Source organism: Prosopis cineraria, unplaced genomic scaffold, assembly GCF_029017545.1.
Source record: "Prosopis cineraria cultivar Desert tree isolate PC_DT_omini unplaced genomic scaffold, ASM2901754v1 PC11, whole genome shotgun sequence".
Lineage (NCBI taxonomy): Eukaryota > Viridiplantae > Streptophyta > Magnoliopsida > Fabales > Fabaceae > Prosopis > Prosopis cineraria.
In genome coordinates, this window is record NW_026555342.1 from 3423647 (window position 1) to 3440391 (window position 16745).

General features: G+C 33.6%; 1 protein-coding gene across 1 annotated transcript; it reads right to left on the reverse strand.

The window, feature by feature from the left end:
* Positions 1 to 730: 730 nt before the first annotated feature.
* On the reverse strand, positions 731 to 11068 carry LOC129284751 (phospholipase D delta-like). Its single transcript, XM_054920207.1, is given in 11 exon segments — positions 731 to 950; positions 952 to 1022; positions 3585 to 3782; positions 4424 to 4597; positions 5175 to 5323; positions 6299 to 6446; positions 6804 to 6872; positions 6963 to 7238; positions 9153 to 9347; positions 9641 to 9757; positions 9974 to 11068. Coding segments are annotated over 11 exon segments (2547 nt in total). The 5' UTR covers positions 10904 to 11068.
* Between the last annotated feature and the right edge of the window lie 5677 nt (positions 11069 to 16745).

The window sequence follows — 16745 nt, forward strand, 5'->3', positions numbered from 1 at the left end:
TTATTATTATTATTATTATTATTATTATTATTAACCAATAGTATCTTGTCAATCAAAAACTCAAAGATCTCAGGATGGATCAGTGAAGAGAAAATTAATTCCTAAAAGTCCATTAGATGTGCTTCAGAAAAGGTGAAAATATATTTTTGCAGTATCTATTGAACATTTTGTAACGCTACTAAATGTTTGTCCCATGTATTTCTTTTTATTAAAACATAAAAGTTCAAACCCTCCTGATATATCAAAAAGACAAAAGAATTCTTTTTTTCAGTCACAATATCTCTCTCTTTTTTCAATTAGTTTTTTCCCCCTCTTTATATAGTCATCAATATTCAATTCACAGAACAAGGGGATAATTTAGCAGCAGAACTGCACATTCCTAATGCTACACACAATATACATTTCTGAACAAAACATTTCTAAAATCACTAGGCTTTCATTTTGCTGGTAATTTAGGGACTGTCATTCTCGGGAGCCACAATGGACCAGTAGTTTGCTGCATAGCCATGTGCTCTAATTCTCTGAACTATAAGTCCCGCCCGTCTCCACATGACATGTTTTGGTTAACAATTATGTAAATTGGATCCCTTAAATTGATTTCACAAGTTCGGAGAGAGATAGACACTTGACAATGAGTTATAACAGTGAAACTCACTATTATGATTCTATTTCTCTTTTCACTTTAGAAAACTTTAAGATCCTCACATGTTAAAGGGATCTGTGCTCATGATCATGTGGTTAGTGCATCCGGGAGAGAGTTGGGGGATCCAAGAATTTTACCACCAACGTCAGGAAAGGTCTCATGACCTGGAAGTGCACTGACTGTCCCATCTGCGCTGATATGAACTGGATACTGCATCAAGTGTCCCCACATGATCCCTGCATCATCAGATACATATGCAGCCCAGTTCCGTTCGGCAACGTTGTTGACATATCTCACACATTGCAGGCTCCGGTTCATCAAGAGTATCTTCAACACTGCCCAGATGTTCAGCCCACAGTGACATTCGGTAACCATACACCTACATCATTATAATTTTTGTTGGAATTGTAACTGAAGAAAGTACTCCATGGAATGGAATGGACCCAAAAAAAAAAAAAAACCTTTTTAGATGAATAAAAAGTTATAGTTATTGTTAAGTAATGATAATAAGGATATTAACAGATATTGCATGCCTCATTCTTCATGCAACAGAATCCTTTTTCCATTAAGTAACAAATGAAGCCTTCAGGTATGAATAGAAGGCTAAGTCCCACAAGATTTTATTTGTTTAGTTGAGTAAAGTTGTGGTGTCAAGTTTTTTACCCGTCAATTTGGACCCTCAAATAATTTTTTGTAGATGTTCATGTACGATATTGTCCCAAATATGAACACAAGGAAAACAAAATAACTATATTGTAGTTCAATCCTGTTGTACATTGATGATAGAGATTAAAACAATTATCACTTGAGTTCTTGAATTTGGATTCAGTGACTGTACTTAGCATAAGTATTGAGTGCTTGTACCATCTAAGTCGTTGAAATCTAAATCAACGATTCAGATAAACCCACTTATTTATAAATATCAAGTAGAGTATAAATTTATAACTATTGATCTGGATTTTAACGATTTAAATGGTACAAGTACTCAATACTTATATTAAGTGAAGTCACAGAATCCAAATCCTGAGTTTCTTATAATTGACTACTCTGAATTTGTTCTCCTCCCTAGGATTCTCTCCCCTGTTACTCCAGTTCTTATTTTATTAACAGTAATGTTACTTATAATTATTTCGTTAAATTCAATCCTTCTCACTAGTAACCTACATGCATAGCAACAGAGATCTATATAAAGAAGTATACAACTGCCAGTAATTGAAATTCAATTCCATTATGCATGATTGTATGGATACATATATACATCTGCAATACCTTATTTGGACATTGGTCTTTGTAGTTAATATTTAATGTTGTTTCTATTGTTCTAGAATTTATAATTTCATCCTCATTGATTTCTAGAAAAGACATTAAACATCAACTAATGTTCCATTCAATTTTGTTGATGTGAATAATCATAGGAAGAATAACATTCATGTCCCTTGTAAGGAAATTATTAACTCTGTGATCCTTAAATACATGAGTCTTTTGAGATTGATAAATATTATAGGGTAAACGGACAAAAATACCCACAAAGTGGTCAACCAGGGGCACTTAGTGTCCTAAAATGAGAAAAAGGAAAAAAATACCCATAACGTTACATGAGTAGGTGCAAAAGTGACCAAACCATTAACTTTAACCTAACGCTGTTAATTTTGACCGTTAAATGCTGACTGTGCATGTCACATGTTAGTCTTTGCTGATGTAGACTAATAAAGGGGCAAAAATACCCACGAAATTGTCAACCAGGAGCAAAAATATCTATAACGTTATCAAAGTTGGTGCAAAATGACTGATCCATCAAATCCCTTAAATGTTGACTATTTAGTTGACACCTAAGCGGAAGTTGATCATTTTTTCACTGATATGGATAAAAAAAATTCCCAGATAAAATTCTCTAGAGGTTAATCGGTCATTGTATGAATATCATGTGAGAAATGTTTTTTTTAGCGAATATCAAATTAAATCACTTGTTTCTTTGCAGTATTGGCGAAAACCATTTGAAAATTTTGAACCTATCATGAATGAAATTGTTTAAGGTTGTGACAATGCTCTTAAAGTAGGGAAGAAGAAAAATGAGTGGAGAGGGAAGAAGGAAGGAGGCAAGATACATGGTGATGAAAAAAAAACCATATAGCATGGATTTTGATGGATTGATCATTTTTTCACCAATTCTAGTAACATTATGGGTATTTTTGCTTTTGGCTGACAATTTCATGAGTATTTTTGTCCCTTTATTAATCCACATCAGCAAAGACTGACACGTGGCATGCACAATCAACATTTAACACTCAAAGTTAACGGTTTGGTCACTTTTGCACCCATTCATGTAATATTATGAGTACCTTTGCCCTTTTTCTCACTTCAAGATATTAGGTGTCCTTGGCTGACTATTTTGTGGGTATTTTTGCACTTTTATCCAATATTATATAATATATTAACAACTTTTTTTTTTAAACAGGGATGACAAAGTATCAATAATTTCCTTACAAGGGACCCAAATATCATTCTCCCTTAATCATATCCTATCTTAGAGACTGAGTCTCTGAATATATATGACTTGTGTCATCAAAAAAAAAAAAAAAAGAAAAGAAAAGGAAAAGAAAGGGCAAAAATACATGAAGTAAGATAAGCTTACAAGGATGTAGTAAAAAATTAGATCCTTTACAATCAAGTAATCAAGCATTGAGAATCAGAATTATAATGACGTAAAGGGATGAATAATGCTCACTTCCACTCTTTACATTCATTTCTTCTGTTCTATCTCTCTAAAGGTATTATATGTAATCAATTAGTGACTAGAAAGCATCTAGATTTATACATGTTTAACTTTAGCAAAACTTCTAATTTTTTATCTAGGACTAAAAGGGTCACCATGAACAATCGCCAATATTGCTACGGTGGCACAAACCACCCCATAAAAGAAAGAGAGCCAGAGAATTCTAACCTGGCCATGCGGACGAGTCTTCTTTGCTTTCTTTGTGTATTTTGGTTGATAAGCACCCATTGCGATTTCTGTATCCCTTGAACCATCCAAGGATCTCTCGTTAATATTTGCAGATCCAATGAGTACGTATTCATCATCAACTATCATTCCTTTGGCATGAACATAGATCATAAACCGTCTGAATTTTTTCACCGAAGCCTGCTTAAGGAAAGTGGTTAAAAAAAGACTCAACAGAATATTACAAAATTTTGGAGTAGAAATACAAAAGTTGATATTGTAAAGAGTTAAAATCTATAGAAGCCTGCAAATATATTTGCACATAGTAAGTGATTTTTTCATTTTCCTCAAAAATAATGACGATCTTGCAGCTTCTCTGTCATATATGTAAGTGACTAAGTATGCTGAATATTGAATACAGAATTTCCAAAAACCATGTTTGCATTTTGGGGCCAAAATATGAAGGATTAAAACCCAAATAAAACTGATTTCCCTCAAAAATCAAGGGGGAAGAACTGTTATGAATTCCCAAATAAATCAGATTTTACAAGACTGATTCAGCTTTTGGTGGCCAAAGTTTAGTAGTCAGCAATACACAAAGTAAAACCAGCACGAAATGACAATGCCAACTTCTATCTTTCTAAAGAATAGATTGCTTGTGAGCAAAGAGATAAGAATGCAATATTGCAATGTATCAGTGAATTCATAAACGCAAAAACAACAAACTTTTGAAGCGAACTTAGATATGAATTAACTGCTTGAACTTGGCGCCAAATTCAGTGATCATAACTGCATATGATTCAAATAGTTTGATCAAAATAAATGAGGGGAGTGTAGCATACCAAAGCACGGCTTTCAGCTGTATGAAATGCCGGTGATGGACTTGGAGAAATTTGAGGCTCACGCTTTCCAAGGCAAAAAAAATTGAGATAATCTTGTGGGTGACAGCGGTCAGCGAGACCTGCCTTTTTAAGGGCATCAGCAACAATCCTGTACATCATAGACATTGTCTGTCCCTGCAGTCATTCAAATTTCATATACAAAGGTTGTAAGAAACACCTAAAGTTGCATGTGGATTTTTATCACTTATGGATTTGTTCGTCTTCATAAACATTCACCAAAAATCAAAATGGGAAATTTAATCAAGTCTTTTCTTAAATACTTATATGTTCGTTCTTCGCAAGTGCTATTGCATTCTGCTTTACATTATTATTTGCCAACATCTCCCACCACAATTACATAAGACTTACTGACATCACCCCCTCACCACTCATTTATATAGTTGTGATTAATTTTCTAATCACTCAATGTGGGACAAGCATACATATAATATTTTGCTTGCTACATTAGTCACAAATTAAGGCTTGTCACTTACACCAAAATAGCTTAATCTAATTTGGAAGAACTCACCACACATTTATATAGTTGTGATTAATTTTCTAATTACTCAATGTGGAGCTATCATACATTTAATAGTACTAAGATCAAGGAAAAACCAAGCGCAGCCTCAGCCAATCATGACCATAGGGCGCAAACTGGACTTGTTGACCTGAAAAATGTTTAGCCAGTGAACACATTAAAAATTGGTCTGACCTGCCAGAACAATATTTCTTGTACAGCAGCACTAGATGGAACCCCTTCTGGCCACATGGGGATCACTATATACACAGAAAAACGTTCTTTAGCACTGATCTTGCTGGCAATTTTCAAAGCCAACTCCATAGGAACCAAGTTATTTGCACCTGTTGAAGTAATACACATAAAATGTGATCCCCTAAATATATGCTCATAAGAACCACAGAAATGTGTATATGGAAAGATCAAATAATTAAGTAAACACAGGAAAGCATAAGTATGCAGTGCCTTTAAACCCCAGCACGAGAAAAGTTTATGTGTAGGCTCTGAGTAACTAAAGAAAATCATGATGAAACAGGGGGAAGAAAACTACAACATTGACCAGATCTTCAACGGTCCTTTTTATATTCAAAATTACCTAGTACACTTGAAAACAATAAGCTAAAAGGTATCGATGCCAGATTTTACACCGGTTAAAGGTGAGTTACATGAAACCATGTTTTCTTTATGAAGTGGGAGTATCTCATAATGTAGATCAAGAAATACCAATAGAATTGGCCAAGTCTAGACCCTGTTCATTTTTCTACAAATTTAGAGCAACAGGTAGCAATAGAATTATGTTTTAAAACAAATTAAAAGCACCCACACATTAAGTTTACCCCAAAAAAAAAAAAAACAAAGCATCCAGACATTCAGATATGGGCAATCATATCTTCATAATACGGTACTGATGTTAATGTAAATAACAAAAGGAATGATGGAAGAAAGATTTGAGGCAAGAAGAAAGAGGAGGAGATTTTAGAAAAAGAGAAGAGAGTAGAATTCAACAGAAGTCTCAATTCCAGATCCAACTCAGTGATAACTGAATAGTAATACTTGATCTATCCCAAAAAGTTCCAATTTACTAAAATACGCCCTAATAACCCCACGTTACATATAAAAACTCAAATCATACTAAATTCTCCATTCATAAAAATGCTAACATTCCATGATCCAAACATTTTTTATATTTCTTTCCATTCCACCTTATATGCCTTGGACGTTCAGAACAACAAAATCACGAGTAAAAAAAGACGAGATCACTAAAGTCATTGTATGTCTAATATAAAGGCCATAATATTGAAAAGGTTCACTTCATATACCTGCAGTTTTGTAGGAAGGCCAATGAAATGAGGATCCAAGAAAATATTGATTCTCTATATATATGAAGCGTTGAGCTGATCTTATTGCATATACATAAGCAGCATGAACGCTTTTGTCAACTTTCAAATTTTTTCCACAGATTAGATTCTGAAAACAGTCAAGATTAGAAGTAGAAAATCAAGAAGGCACTAACAGATAAAGAAAATAAAAATTGGGTTCATTTAAATTATTATTAGTCCTTGTAGTCTCCTTCAATCTTTAATTTGGTCTTTGTAGATTGAAAACTTATATCCGAATTCTTAGAGTTTTAATTTTTTTTAATTTAATTTCTATCATTAAACTTTGGCCAGTAGGGAATTTAAAAAAAAATATTGCATAATTATAAGGATTTAATTAGAAATTTATACACAATAGGACCAGATTAAAAACTGAGTGAAAATCGAAGGACAAAAAGAATAATTTGAACAAAAAAGCAAAATTGTTTTTGTGCAACCTTCTTCTCACCTGAGCCTTAGCTTCCATAACGTCCTTTGGAAAACCCTTGACAGATCCTGAATCTATGGACCGAAATACCTGTAATTAATGCTGGCTTGTAATTATAGGATTTTATAAAGGATGATATGGTGTTATTCATTGATTTCTATCAGCATATTTTGTGCACACCTGCACATTCCAAGTCTCAGGATCGTTTTCTTGAGTTACGTGAACATTTGTATCATCATCAACACGAATAGATGGTGTGACAATCCATGATATTCGATCAAGCCTAAGCAAGGCATCATCACGCCAATTTGTAACCTTGTTTAGCCTTATGTTACGCCATTTTTTGGCTTTCCTCCATCTTTGCTCAAAATTAGTTAATATATCATATGCAGCTGGCCCCTCAACTTTGCAATGCAAGTCATGCCATGGTTCTCTTGGTCCACCAGTATAACTCGACTATAATACACAAAAACTAAATCAATATCACTTTTTGCAAATTTCCATTTAAATAATCTTTTCCTTCCTTTCCTGGTGCTAATTCTTGCTTTGACATTGTCATCAATGATGAAAATGTCAGCTCTTTTAATAATCAATACACAAAATCACCTTATAAAGCAATACAAAGTCATACAGAGTTGCTTAACTGCAAATTACTTGGATACTCTGGCCAGTCAAGTCACTATTGTTTGCAGCTAAATGGATTTCAAATATAAAGACAAAAACTAAGGGTAGTCTAATTCTCTAATTCAAGAGACAAAATCAGCACATTGACATGCCCAAAGACAAAAGTCGATAGTCTATATTCCTGGTTTTTTTTTTTTTTAATTCACATTAATTGGAATCCTATTGCCCTTTGTTGGCCCTCTTTGTTTAACAAAAGTAAACTTTTTCATTTCAACATAACTACTCCAAGAATTGACAGAAGATTTAGGAAGCATTGCTGCATGTGTTAGTTTAAATTCTCTCTCCTAATCTCTTAATATTCGGTCTTTTCACTATAGGAGTATACCGTATCCTCCTCTCTAGTATCTTCTTTGCCAAGAACCATGTAATTCAAGCAGAAAAGACAAACCACATATCTCCCGTGCCTTGAACTGAAATTAAATTTTAAGAGAACTCGATTAGACCACTTGTTCTTGCAGATCCAAATTGCTATTAATAATCACATAAAAGTTTATGATCTGGAGTGAAAGCCCAAAATTGATTTCTCATCATCACAAACATGGCCATTTATCAGTATACATTTTCGCTCTTGAAATGTGGATTAAGTGAATAAGTGATACCAAAAAAAAGAAAAAAAAAGCGAATAAGTGATAAATCAAAGGCCACACCATTCCTTGTGATGAACTGTAACCAAACTTCAATAAAGAAAATGGGAGAAGGCAAGTATCAAACTGTGAATAATGCTGGTATTTCATTGATAAAAGCTCTGAATTGGAGAAAAAACAGAAGCAAGATAAACAGGAAGGCTACATGTAACAAGTCACAGGCCAAAGCTCCCAAAAAGGGAAGGAAGGGACCCAAGACGAATAGAAAATAAAATAATGAACAGAAGTATAAATACCCAAAGGACAGGAAAAGCAGCAATGAGAATGCAGATCAGCAGGGCCTAAAATTGGAAAAACCTATTTTAGAGAACCAGCCTGGCCAAGGGATTCAATATACCACTTGCAAATTTTTAGAGATGCACAGGGTGCATCTAATGAGGACAGTCCCGATTTTCTTAATTTAAAAAAATCTGAACTGTCCAGAAAAGATGTGCAAGAAACCAAATTTTTGAGAGATTTGAAGAAGTAGCCATCGGAGATCATCAGCCTCAGATTTGGGTTGACAAGCTGGTTATGTACACAGACTCTAGACCACTTAGTAATAAGAGGTCTAATACCATGTCAAGGACCACTTCCTTGACAAAAGTTTAAGCTGAGTGAAGGTCAAAGAAAAATTTGATGATAATCTCAAATTCTTCAGTCCAAAAAGGTCAGTTAGTTTGTGAGCATCCTATATTTCTCGTATCCATCTGTTCACTCCTTTTCCCACTTTCACCAAGCTTCCGATTGTAGTTCTTCATATTATTTTCCTGTACTCCTGCATTACTTTAGCTGCTACTTGGCAAAAGAATCGTCTGCCATGTTCACCATTTTTAGGGAGGGATAGAGTGGGAACTACGCCAAGATTAAATCAGGATAACATTCTTCATATATCTAACCTTTCTAGTCAAGTCGTTATTCTCATAATTATTTTTGTACCAAAACAAAAAAAAATGCATGACATTTTTCTCTTGACAAAAATGCATTAGTAGATTCAAGTTTTTAGACTTTCCTTGCTTGCACTGACAAATTAAGAGAATCGTTATTGCATTATACCACTTACCGGAAGTATAGGATTGTGGAAATCATCTTTAAAGACAGTATCAAGATCAGTGAAGAGCCGATGCTCAGGGGTATCATATCTGCCATCGCATAGATCCAGGCCACCAATAAAAGCAGTTATTTTCCTATTATTCCCAGAAGCTTGAGTGTCAACAAGAACGCACTTCTGATGATGTGAAAAAAGTGTTCCCACAACCTGCAACAAACAATCCAATTAAATATGTACTCCTTCTTTAGTATATTAGGAGGGTCAGAACTCTAGATCTTTACTTACATGCCACCTCACCCTAACCACCTTACCTAGCCTGAGGTAGCTTAAATATGTATGCTACTTGAACAAACAATAAAAGGAACACTATGGCATCTATCATTTAGGAGGATTAACTAACGTGAAGTCTTCCAGCAAATCAGAAGATATTGGTGTTATTCAGCAGTAAGCCAAGTGCTCTCGTCCTACATAATTTAAATTAGGAAGCGGGAATTACATACATGTTGCTTGAAGATACTGAGTTTATTGCTTGGATAACGTGGAGATAGCACGCAATGGACAGTGGAGTGTTTAAAGAATTTTTTTGTTGCTTCATCATGTGTCTGCATGACACCTTCCTGCAATCACACAAATCAGTTATCATAAAGCACACCAGGTTTAGATCTAACCGGTGGTGTACACAATACAACAATGTTAAGCACTTCCGTTTATGTTCAATATTAAAATTAGATTTCAGGAACCTTAAAAGTTAATCATACCATGACCGAGGATTACTGTAAAACTCCAGAAGATAGTTCATTATAATTCACCCATAAAAAATGTCTTAAAATTACCGTTTTCAAAAAAAAGGTGTCATGCGATGTTCTGTCATCCCAAATCAAGATAACCACGCGGACTCCTTCTTGTGATTTGTATTTCAACAATTCTCCAAGTGAAAGCTCTCCTCCAGTAGGTATAGGTTTTGTTGGTTCTCTGACAAGCTTTATAGGGTGGTAAATAGACCATCCTATAACATATATTAAATGGTGAGCTTCCAAAATGGCATGGCATATATCCTCCCAGCATCTACCCTGGTTAAAGACTTTTCCACCCTCAAGTAGAATTTCAGGTAGCATACCAATTGGTACATGAGCATCTTGATAAAGAGTCACACTCCCACCTTTCCGGAGGGGGAAATATGTATTAGGGACACCAAAATAACTTGTCCGATCGTTGTCTCCCACGGCCACAAACTTCAAAGAAATATGCAACTCAGGATAAGGTTTTAAGCAGTTTCCATTGCCGATGATGGGAAACCAATCATTAACAGTATTTCCCAACAAAATCTTCTGGGCAGATATCTCCACGACTCCAATCAGTTCAGCTCCGAAAACGTCATCATCTTTCACGAGAAACACAACTTTTTGAACAGGGTGAGCAACTGGCACAATAAAGCGTTCATCCCACACAGGGTTCTCACAATTAGATATGACTCTAGTTTGAACTACAGTAGCCCCTGCTAGAGAGACAGAGACATAAGGATCGCTAGTGATCATTTTATGTTTTCCAGAGTGTGTCTTGAGTCCTTTTACAAAGGGAGGTGCACAATTGTTTCCTGCAGTGAAACATTTTCTCACGGTTTCAGTATGAAAATCCATATTTGGAAGATTTTTTGCTTCAATTATGTGTAGATCCAAGTCCCCGTGCAAGAAAACTGATTCTTCTATGCCTTTGATTCCCTTGATTGGAGGCTTCTGGGAATGATGATCAACTTTACGATCCATTTCAACTGGTGAAAAATTCAGACAGTTGCACGCTCTCTACATTATATATTTCCTTCTCTGGTACCAAACACCAAATTCAATTGTGCCTCAATCATGAACCTCTTAAAATCCATTTCCTTTGCTCATATCATCTTCACGAAGTCCCAGATTTCTTTTTAGTTGTTTCTCATATCCCGATCTCCCTAAACCGATACAATTTGACATCTGCCACTGAAACCTGGTCAGATATACCGGGGGGAAATATATATTTACTGACATGTAACTGAAGGCTCGTTAATTGAACTACTTTTTGGCTTAGAGGACTATTAGAGAACAAATGGAAACCAAATCGCAACTAGCATTTCATATAATGATATACAAACTGCACGTAGCTAATATACACATTCCATGATATTGTTATAATGTTACTAACATACAGTCATGTCCATGTTGAAATTTCGAGAAGAGCCATTTAAAAGATGGAGAGTGTAGAAGAATGTGTCGAAGATGTACATCTGCCAAACACCATTTTGAACCAAAATAACTGACAAATGACGATACATAGATTGCTCATTCAGCATTAGAAATAAGTGCATGGATTCTGAAAAGATCAACGGTGTGCTAGGTGAATTAGAAAATGGAGTGATGGAAAATGAGATAAAGAGCAACGTTGTAGTCTCCATTTTCACGCATTACATTGAAATTAAACGTGACTCAGAAGAGTATGCCTCAATTTCTTTTTAATTCTCACCCGTCAATTCAAAAGCAAATGATATGGGAAATTAGACAAAATAATTTTACATACTAATCAACTTTTTCATTGACATTCAACATTATTCTAATTACTCATGGCGAATCATTTGGGGGAAAATAAATTTAAAAACCCCCAAAAAGGTAAAAGAGGAATGAACCCAGATATATAACGCATTCCCCTACTAGCGACAGAAATTGTGGATAACCTGGAGACCAAACGCCACGATGAAACTGAGCTAACAACAATCAGAAACGTGACGCAGGGCAAAAGAAAATTTAAAAAAATTGAAAAAGAAAAGAAAAGAAAAGAAAAGAAAAATCGGCGATGAACCCAAGAAGCCATTGAAGACAGTTTTCCTGGGCCGAGAATGGCGGGAAATCTTGGAGGACACGTGGAATTTATCTTCCTCTATTCTCGTCTGTACATGCATAATAAATTCAAGTGAGATTGAACGTGAATAATAAGGACGGGCCGACATGAATCTCAATCATTTAATATCATTTTGTATCTGTATAACTAAAAATATTATGATATAAGTATATTAAAACAACAAAAATCTATTTTCGTTCAATTTTTTAAGCAAGATACTTATATATGGCCTTATCTAGTCATTACCAGAATAAAAACTTTGAACGAGTTCATCAGGAACAATCTCTTTCTCGTGAAGCATGCTAGCTACTTTCAATCCCGCACTTCCCAAAATCAGTTTATTCATTTAATATTTTTTATCTTTATCTTTTTTTCCCCCAAAAATAAATCCATGATTCATCAGAAATCCCACTGAATGCACCCAACCTTGAACTCTATATGAGGAACGAGTTTCAACGTCTACACCTTAGGAGATTTCCTGAGTCGCATGTAGGGTCTCAACAAGTTTGATTTAGTTGATCCTCCAAATAGAGATAGATGGTTCAAATGAGTCTCAGAGGAGGGCAGACTGAAATGCAGGAGAAAGGTCGTAAAGCTGACAGGAAAGAAGTAGCTTAAAATCTGATACTTTTAGACGAGGAGGCAAGTCAGACGCCCCAAATTTGTGAGTATAAGGATACCGAATACAGCTACATGCCCCCAGGTTAAAGGTAGAGCCCAGTATATACCCAGAGGAAAACAAAAAGATTGCTCATGATATGCTCTATTTCAAACCAAATAAAACAGTGTCTTTTTTATGTCGTGAAAATTTGGAAGGAAGAAAAAAGAAAAACACAGATGATAAAATGAGCTTTCTTTTGAGAAGAAAAAAGCAAAAAGCAGAGTTAGAAAAAAGTGAATCATGAAATCAACATGGAAAGTCCCGTAGAAAAGGATGTGTTTGAAAGGGATCCACCTTGGGCGCTCCGACGAGCAGTTGAGCACAATGAGATCTGGACTGGATGGTCATTTAATATATTATTTTATACTTAAAATAAAAATTTATAAAATTATAAAAAAATTAATAAATCTTTTTATTATCAACCAAATCTAAATTAAATTTGAAAGCTTCAGTTTAATATTAAATTTTTTATAATTTTATATATTAACTAGCTAAATGTAATTCAATTCAATATTAAAATTTTTATAATTTTATATTTTGACTGTTTATGTTCCCTTCACAATTCAAATTTAATAAAAATATAAAATATTTTTTAAAAAAATTATTAGTTAAAAATTTAAAATTTTGACTGTGTAGAATCCATCTAGGTTGTCAATATATAAAAATAATAAAAATTTTAATATTAAATTAAATTATTTAAATTAAATCTAAACCCAATAAATGATAAAAAATTTGGGATAATACAATTTTCAGTTTTTTATATTTGTCTAAATCCATTTGATCTCTTACATTTAATTTTTATCAATTCAATCATCTATGTTTCACGAGAATATTGACGGAGTCCTTAAGCTTTGAAAAGAAACTAACACTGTTAAATTATGATGATATGGCTGGTGGAATTATGACATGACAGCCACCTAGATTAATAAAAGAAGTATGGAGCTGACATGGATAAGGTTAAAAAAAAAAACCGCTAAGAATTAAGAATTGAAATTATTCAAACCAAACATAGCGTACCTCTCCACCACCACTAGGATAGGGCACAATCGAAGGGAGAAAATTGAAAAAGTCTCATCGTTGGCTCTCTAGGCCAATCGCAAGGCAGCATTACAAGTGAATCATTTGGTTTTCAATTCATTCTTCGTCTTCTCCTTCAAATTTCGATTCCTCAGGTTGAGGCCAATTTTTTTTTTTTTTTTTGTGCCACTCCAACTTGGGATATATAAGGACAAAGTTTATATAATTAAATACATATTTACCTTCCTGCATATACAAATGCTTCATATATACACACACACACACAAATAATAAACTAAAGGACATCATAGTTGCTTCACATATACAGATCGAGAATCTAGATAAAACATATGCAAAATAACATCTTTCCCAACCGTCGACGCTGGTTCACAGTCTTTGACTGTCCATACTACTTCATCATCGTGATTCGCTGAATATTGTTTTGCCATTCGTGAGCTTTTTTGGAGCTTTTTAAAAACACCCTAAGTGGCCTAATTAGAAGGGAAAATAGAAATTAAAAATATAAATATAAAAAGACTGATGTGTATTCATTTATCTAAGTATATATTACATATCAGCAATAAAATTTCCATGTCAGCATATATGGAGGACTAATTTGCATTTTAAAATTTAAAGGATTAATATGATAACAGAATAAAATATTAAGGATTGAATTGATAAAATTAAATAAAAAAGACCAAATCACAGCACAATTTATTCAATTTTTCAAATCTACTCTGTTTCTTTTATAGAATCCATGCCATGACTTTAAGAATTCATAACTCAAGTTTTACAAGTCCAAATGATCTTGTTTAGGATTTCTTGGAAAGATTTATATGTATAGTTTTCTTATAAAAATTCTCATGAACAGTAAACTTAATTTACTATATGATGAGCTATGAAACAATAACCTTCTTTTGAAAAGAGCTTAAACTAGATAACACCAATCTTGCATATTAAAATTATAATTTCAAGGCTAGATCAGGACACCAAATTGGTTATCATTCCTCACCACATATCACTTATACACGCTAAGATCACATCATAAATTTACATAACTCATAGAATTAATGATGATTCTTTCATCTTTTAGCAAAATAATGCCATAAAAAAAAATCTCTCTATCTTTTGCTATAACTCTTTCTCTGAAAGCTTATAACCTAAAATGGATAGTCGTTGGGGTTGAGATTTGGGAGAATCTCAATAACAAACATGACTACTCAAACTTATATGACAAAGCTTGACATGATAGCATGCTTGCAACTAATAAAACTTTTATGGCGTAATGGCATGCTTTAACTATCAATGCATTACTTGAAGAATACACACATAGGCCTATGATATGTCTCAATCATAATCTCATATATAAATGCATGATTTCATATAATTATCATAACAACATGCCAATTAACGCAAGTAACAGCCAAGCATATAAGAGTAAGGTAAAGTTCGCTGTTTTAAACTTTCTAACATGCTTTTCTTTGTTTGCCTTTATTTTCATATTTGGAGCTTCATCGTCCAGGCCTCCACTTCCAGTGTCCAATGGCCCTAAATAAACATCATACATCAACTGAAAAACTCTTTAAGACCATTGAAACTATTAACATCTCAAGAATATTTTTACTTGCCTCTTTTTGACTTAAATTCCACCTTTTCATTCTTAACATCTAAAATTATTATCTTGGTCATTGTCCACTCAATTTTCCATGAGGAATTTATTTTTGATCTCATATCCAACAAATTCCAACTCCTTATAGCCAATCATAATCTAGTTAAAGGTTTAGGATAGTTGAACACTAATTCTTCCTTGGAGTTCTAGTTAAACTCTTGCCTTATTTTCCATAACTTTAGGCTTGGATGTAAATCATATTCCATATGCTTAAATACTTAACTAATCAATTCTTAATTCTTTGAAAAATTGGGCACCATTTCCCCTTAAAAAATGACCATCCAAAAATTACATAAAGCTTGAAATCAAGCCACCATTCATCAATAATCAATAAGTAACATCTCTATGACCATTTTTAAGCCATTTCCTATTATTTAATCATTAAAATATCAAGCCTTATCATCTCTAGAAAAACTAGGCAGCATCGCAACTCAAGAAAACCCAAACCAAAAATTATAAAACATAGCTCAAAATGAAGCTCTTTCATCCCTCTACTCCAAGCACTAACTTGTTCTTGCTTTCCACAAATCTTCCTCCATTGTTTTTTCACTTCAAACTCATCCTCTTGAAATCAAAAAACATGGAAATATTGCTCTTGATGAGAGGAACAACTTTTGTGGAGGAAGTGTAGGCAAAAGAAATGGTAGAAATTTTGGGAAATTCTTAACCAAAAAAGTCGGTATATATTAATCTTCCAAATATTTCTTCCTCTCATATACTATTTTAATTTAATTTTTTTAAATTATATTTTGACCCTAGTTGAGCTTGACATTTTCAAGTCAACAACTCTAAATAATTTTTCATAATCTCACAATGTTCATATATAATTAAGTACCTTTTGCCTTTTAATAATTACTATTTAGTTCTAGATTGGCTTTTACTTTTACTCATTTTTTTCCTTTCTTAACTTTGATAGTGGTCAAGATATTTAAGAAAAAGTCAATGACGATGACCGTGAAGTCTAACTGCGATCTTGAAATTTAAATGCAATCTCATTAAACCATTTTTTGATCCACTACAATCTTTATGATCTAATTACGGTATTTCTCTAGGAGACTAAGGACTTAAAAATAATGTTGTCAAATAACTTTACCTTTATTTAATTTGACAACTCTTTAGATTATTCTCTAAGACTAATCTTAGACATTTTTTTTTACCCTCTTAGGCTTTATTTATTCCTTTTAACCTATTCTAGATTCTTGTGAACTATAACTTGCTCATACCTCAATTATGGACATGATCACTTCCTTGATGTCTTTAAAAATATTACACTTTGCCAAAAAAAAGACTTTAAATTTATGATTTGGTCCCTAAGAATTATTCTATCTTTTCAGGACATCTTAGGAATTCTTGATTACTTGGGATTAGTAATGTATTAAATTCTAGCATATTC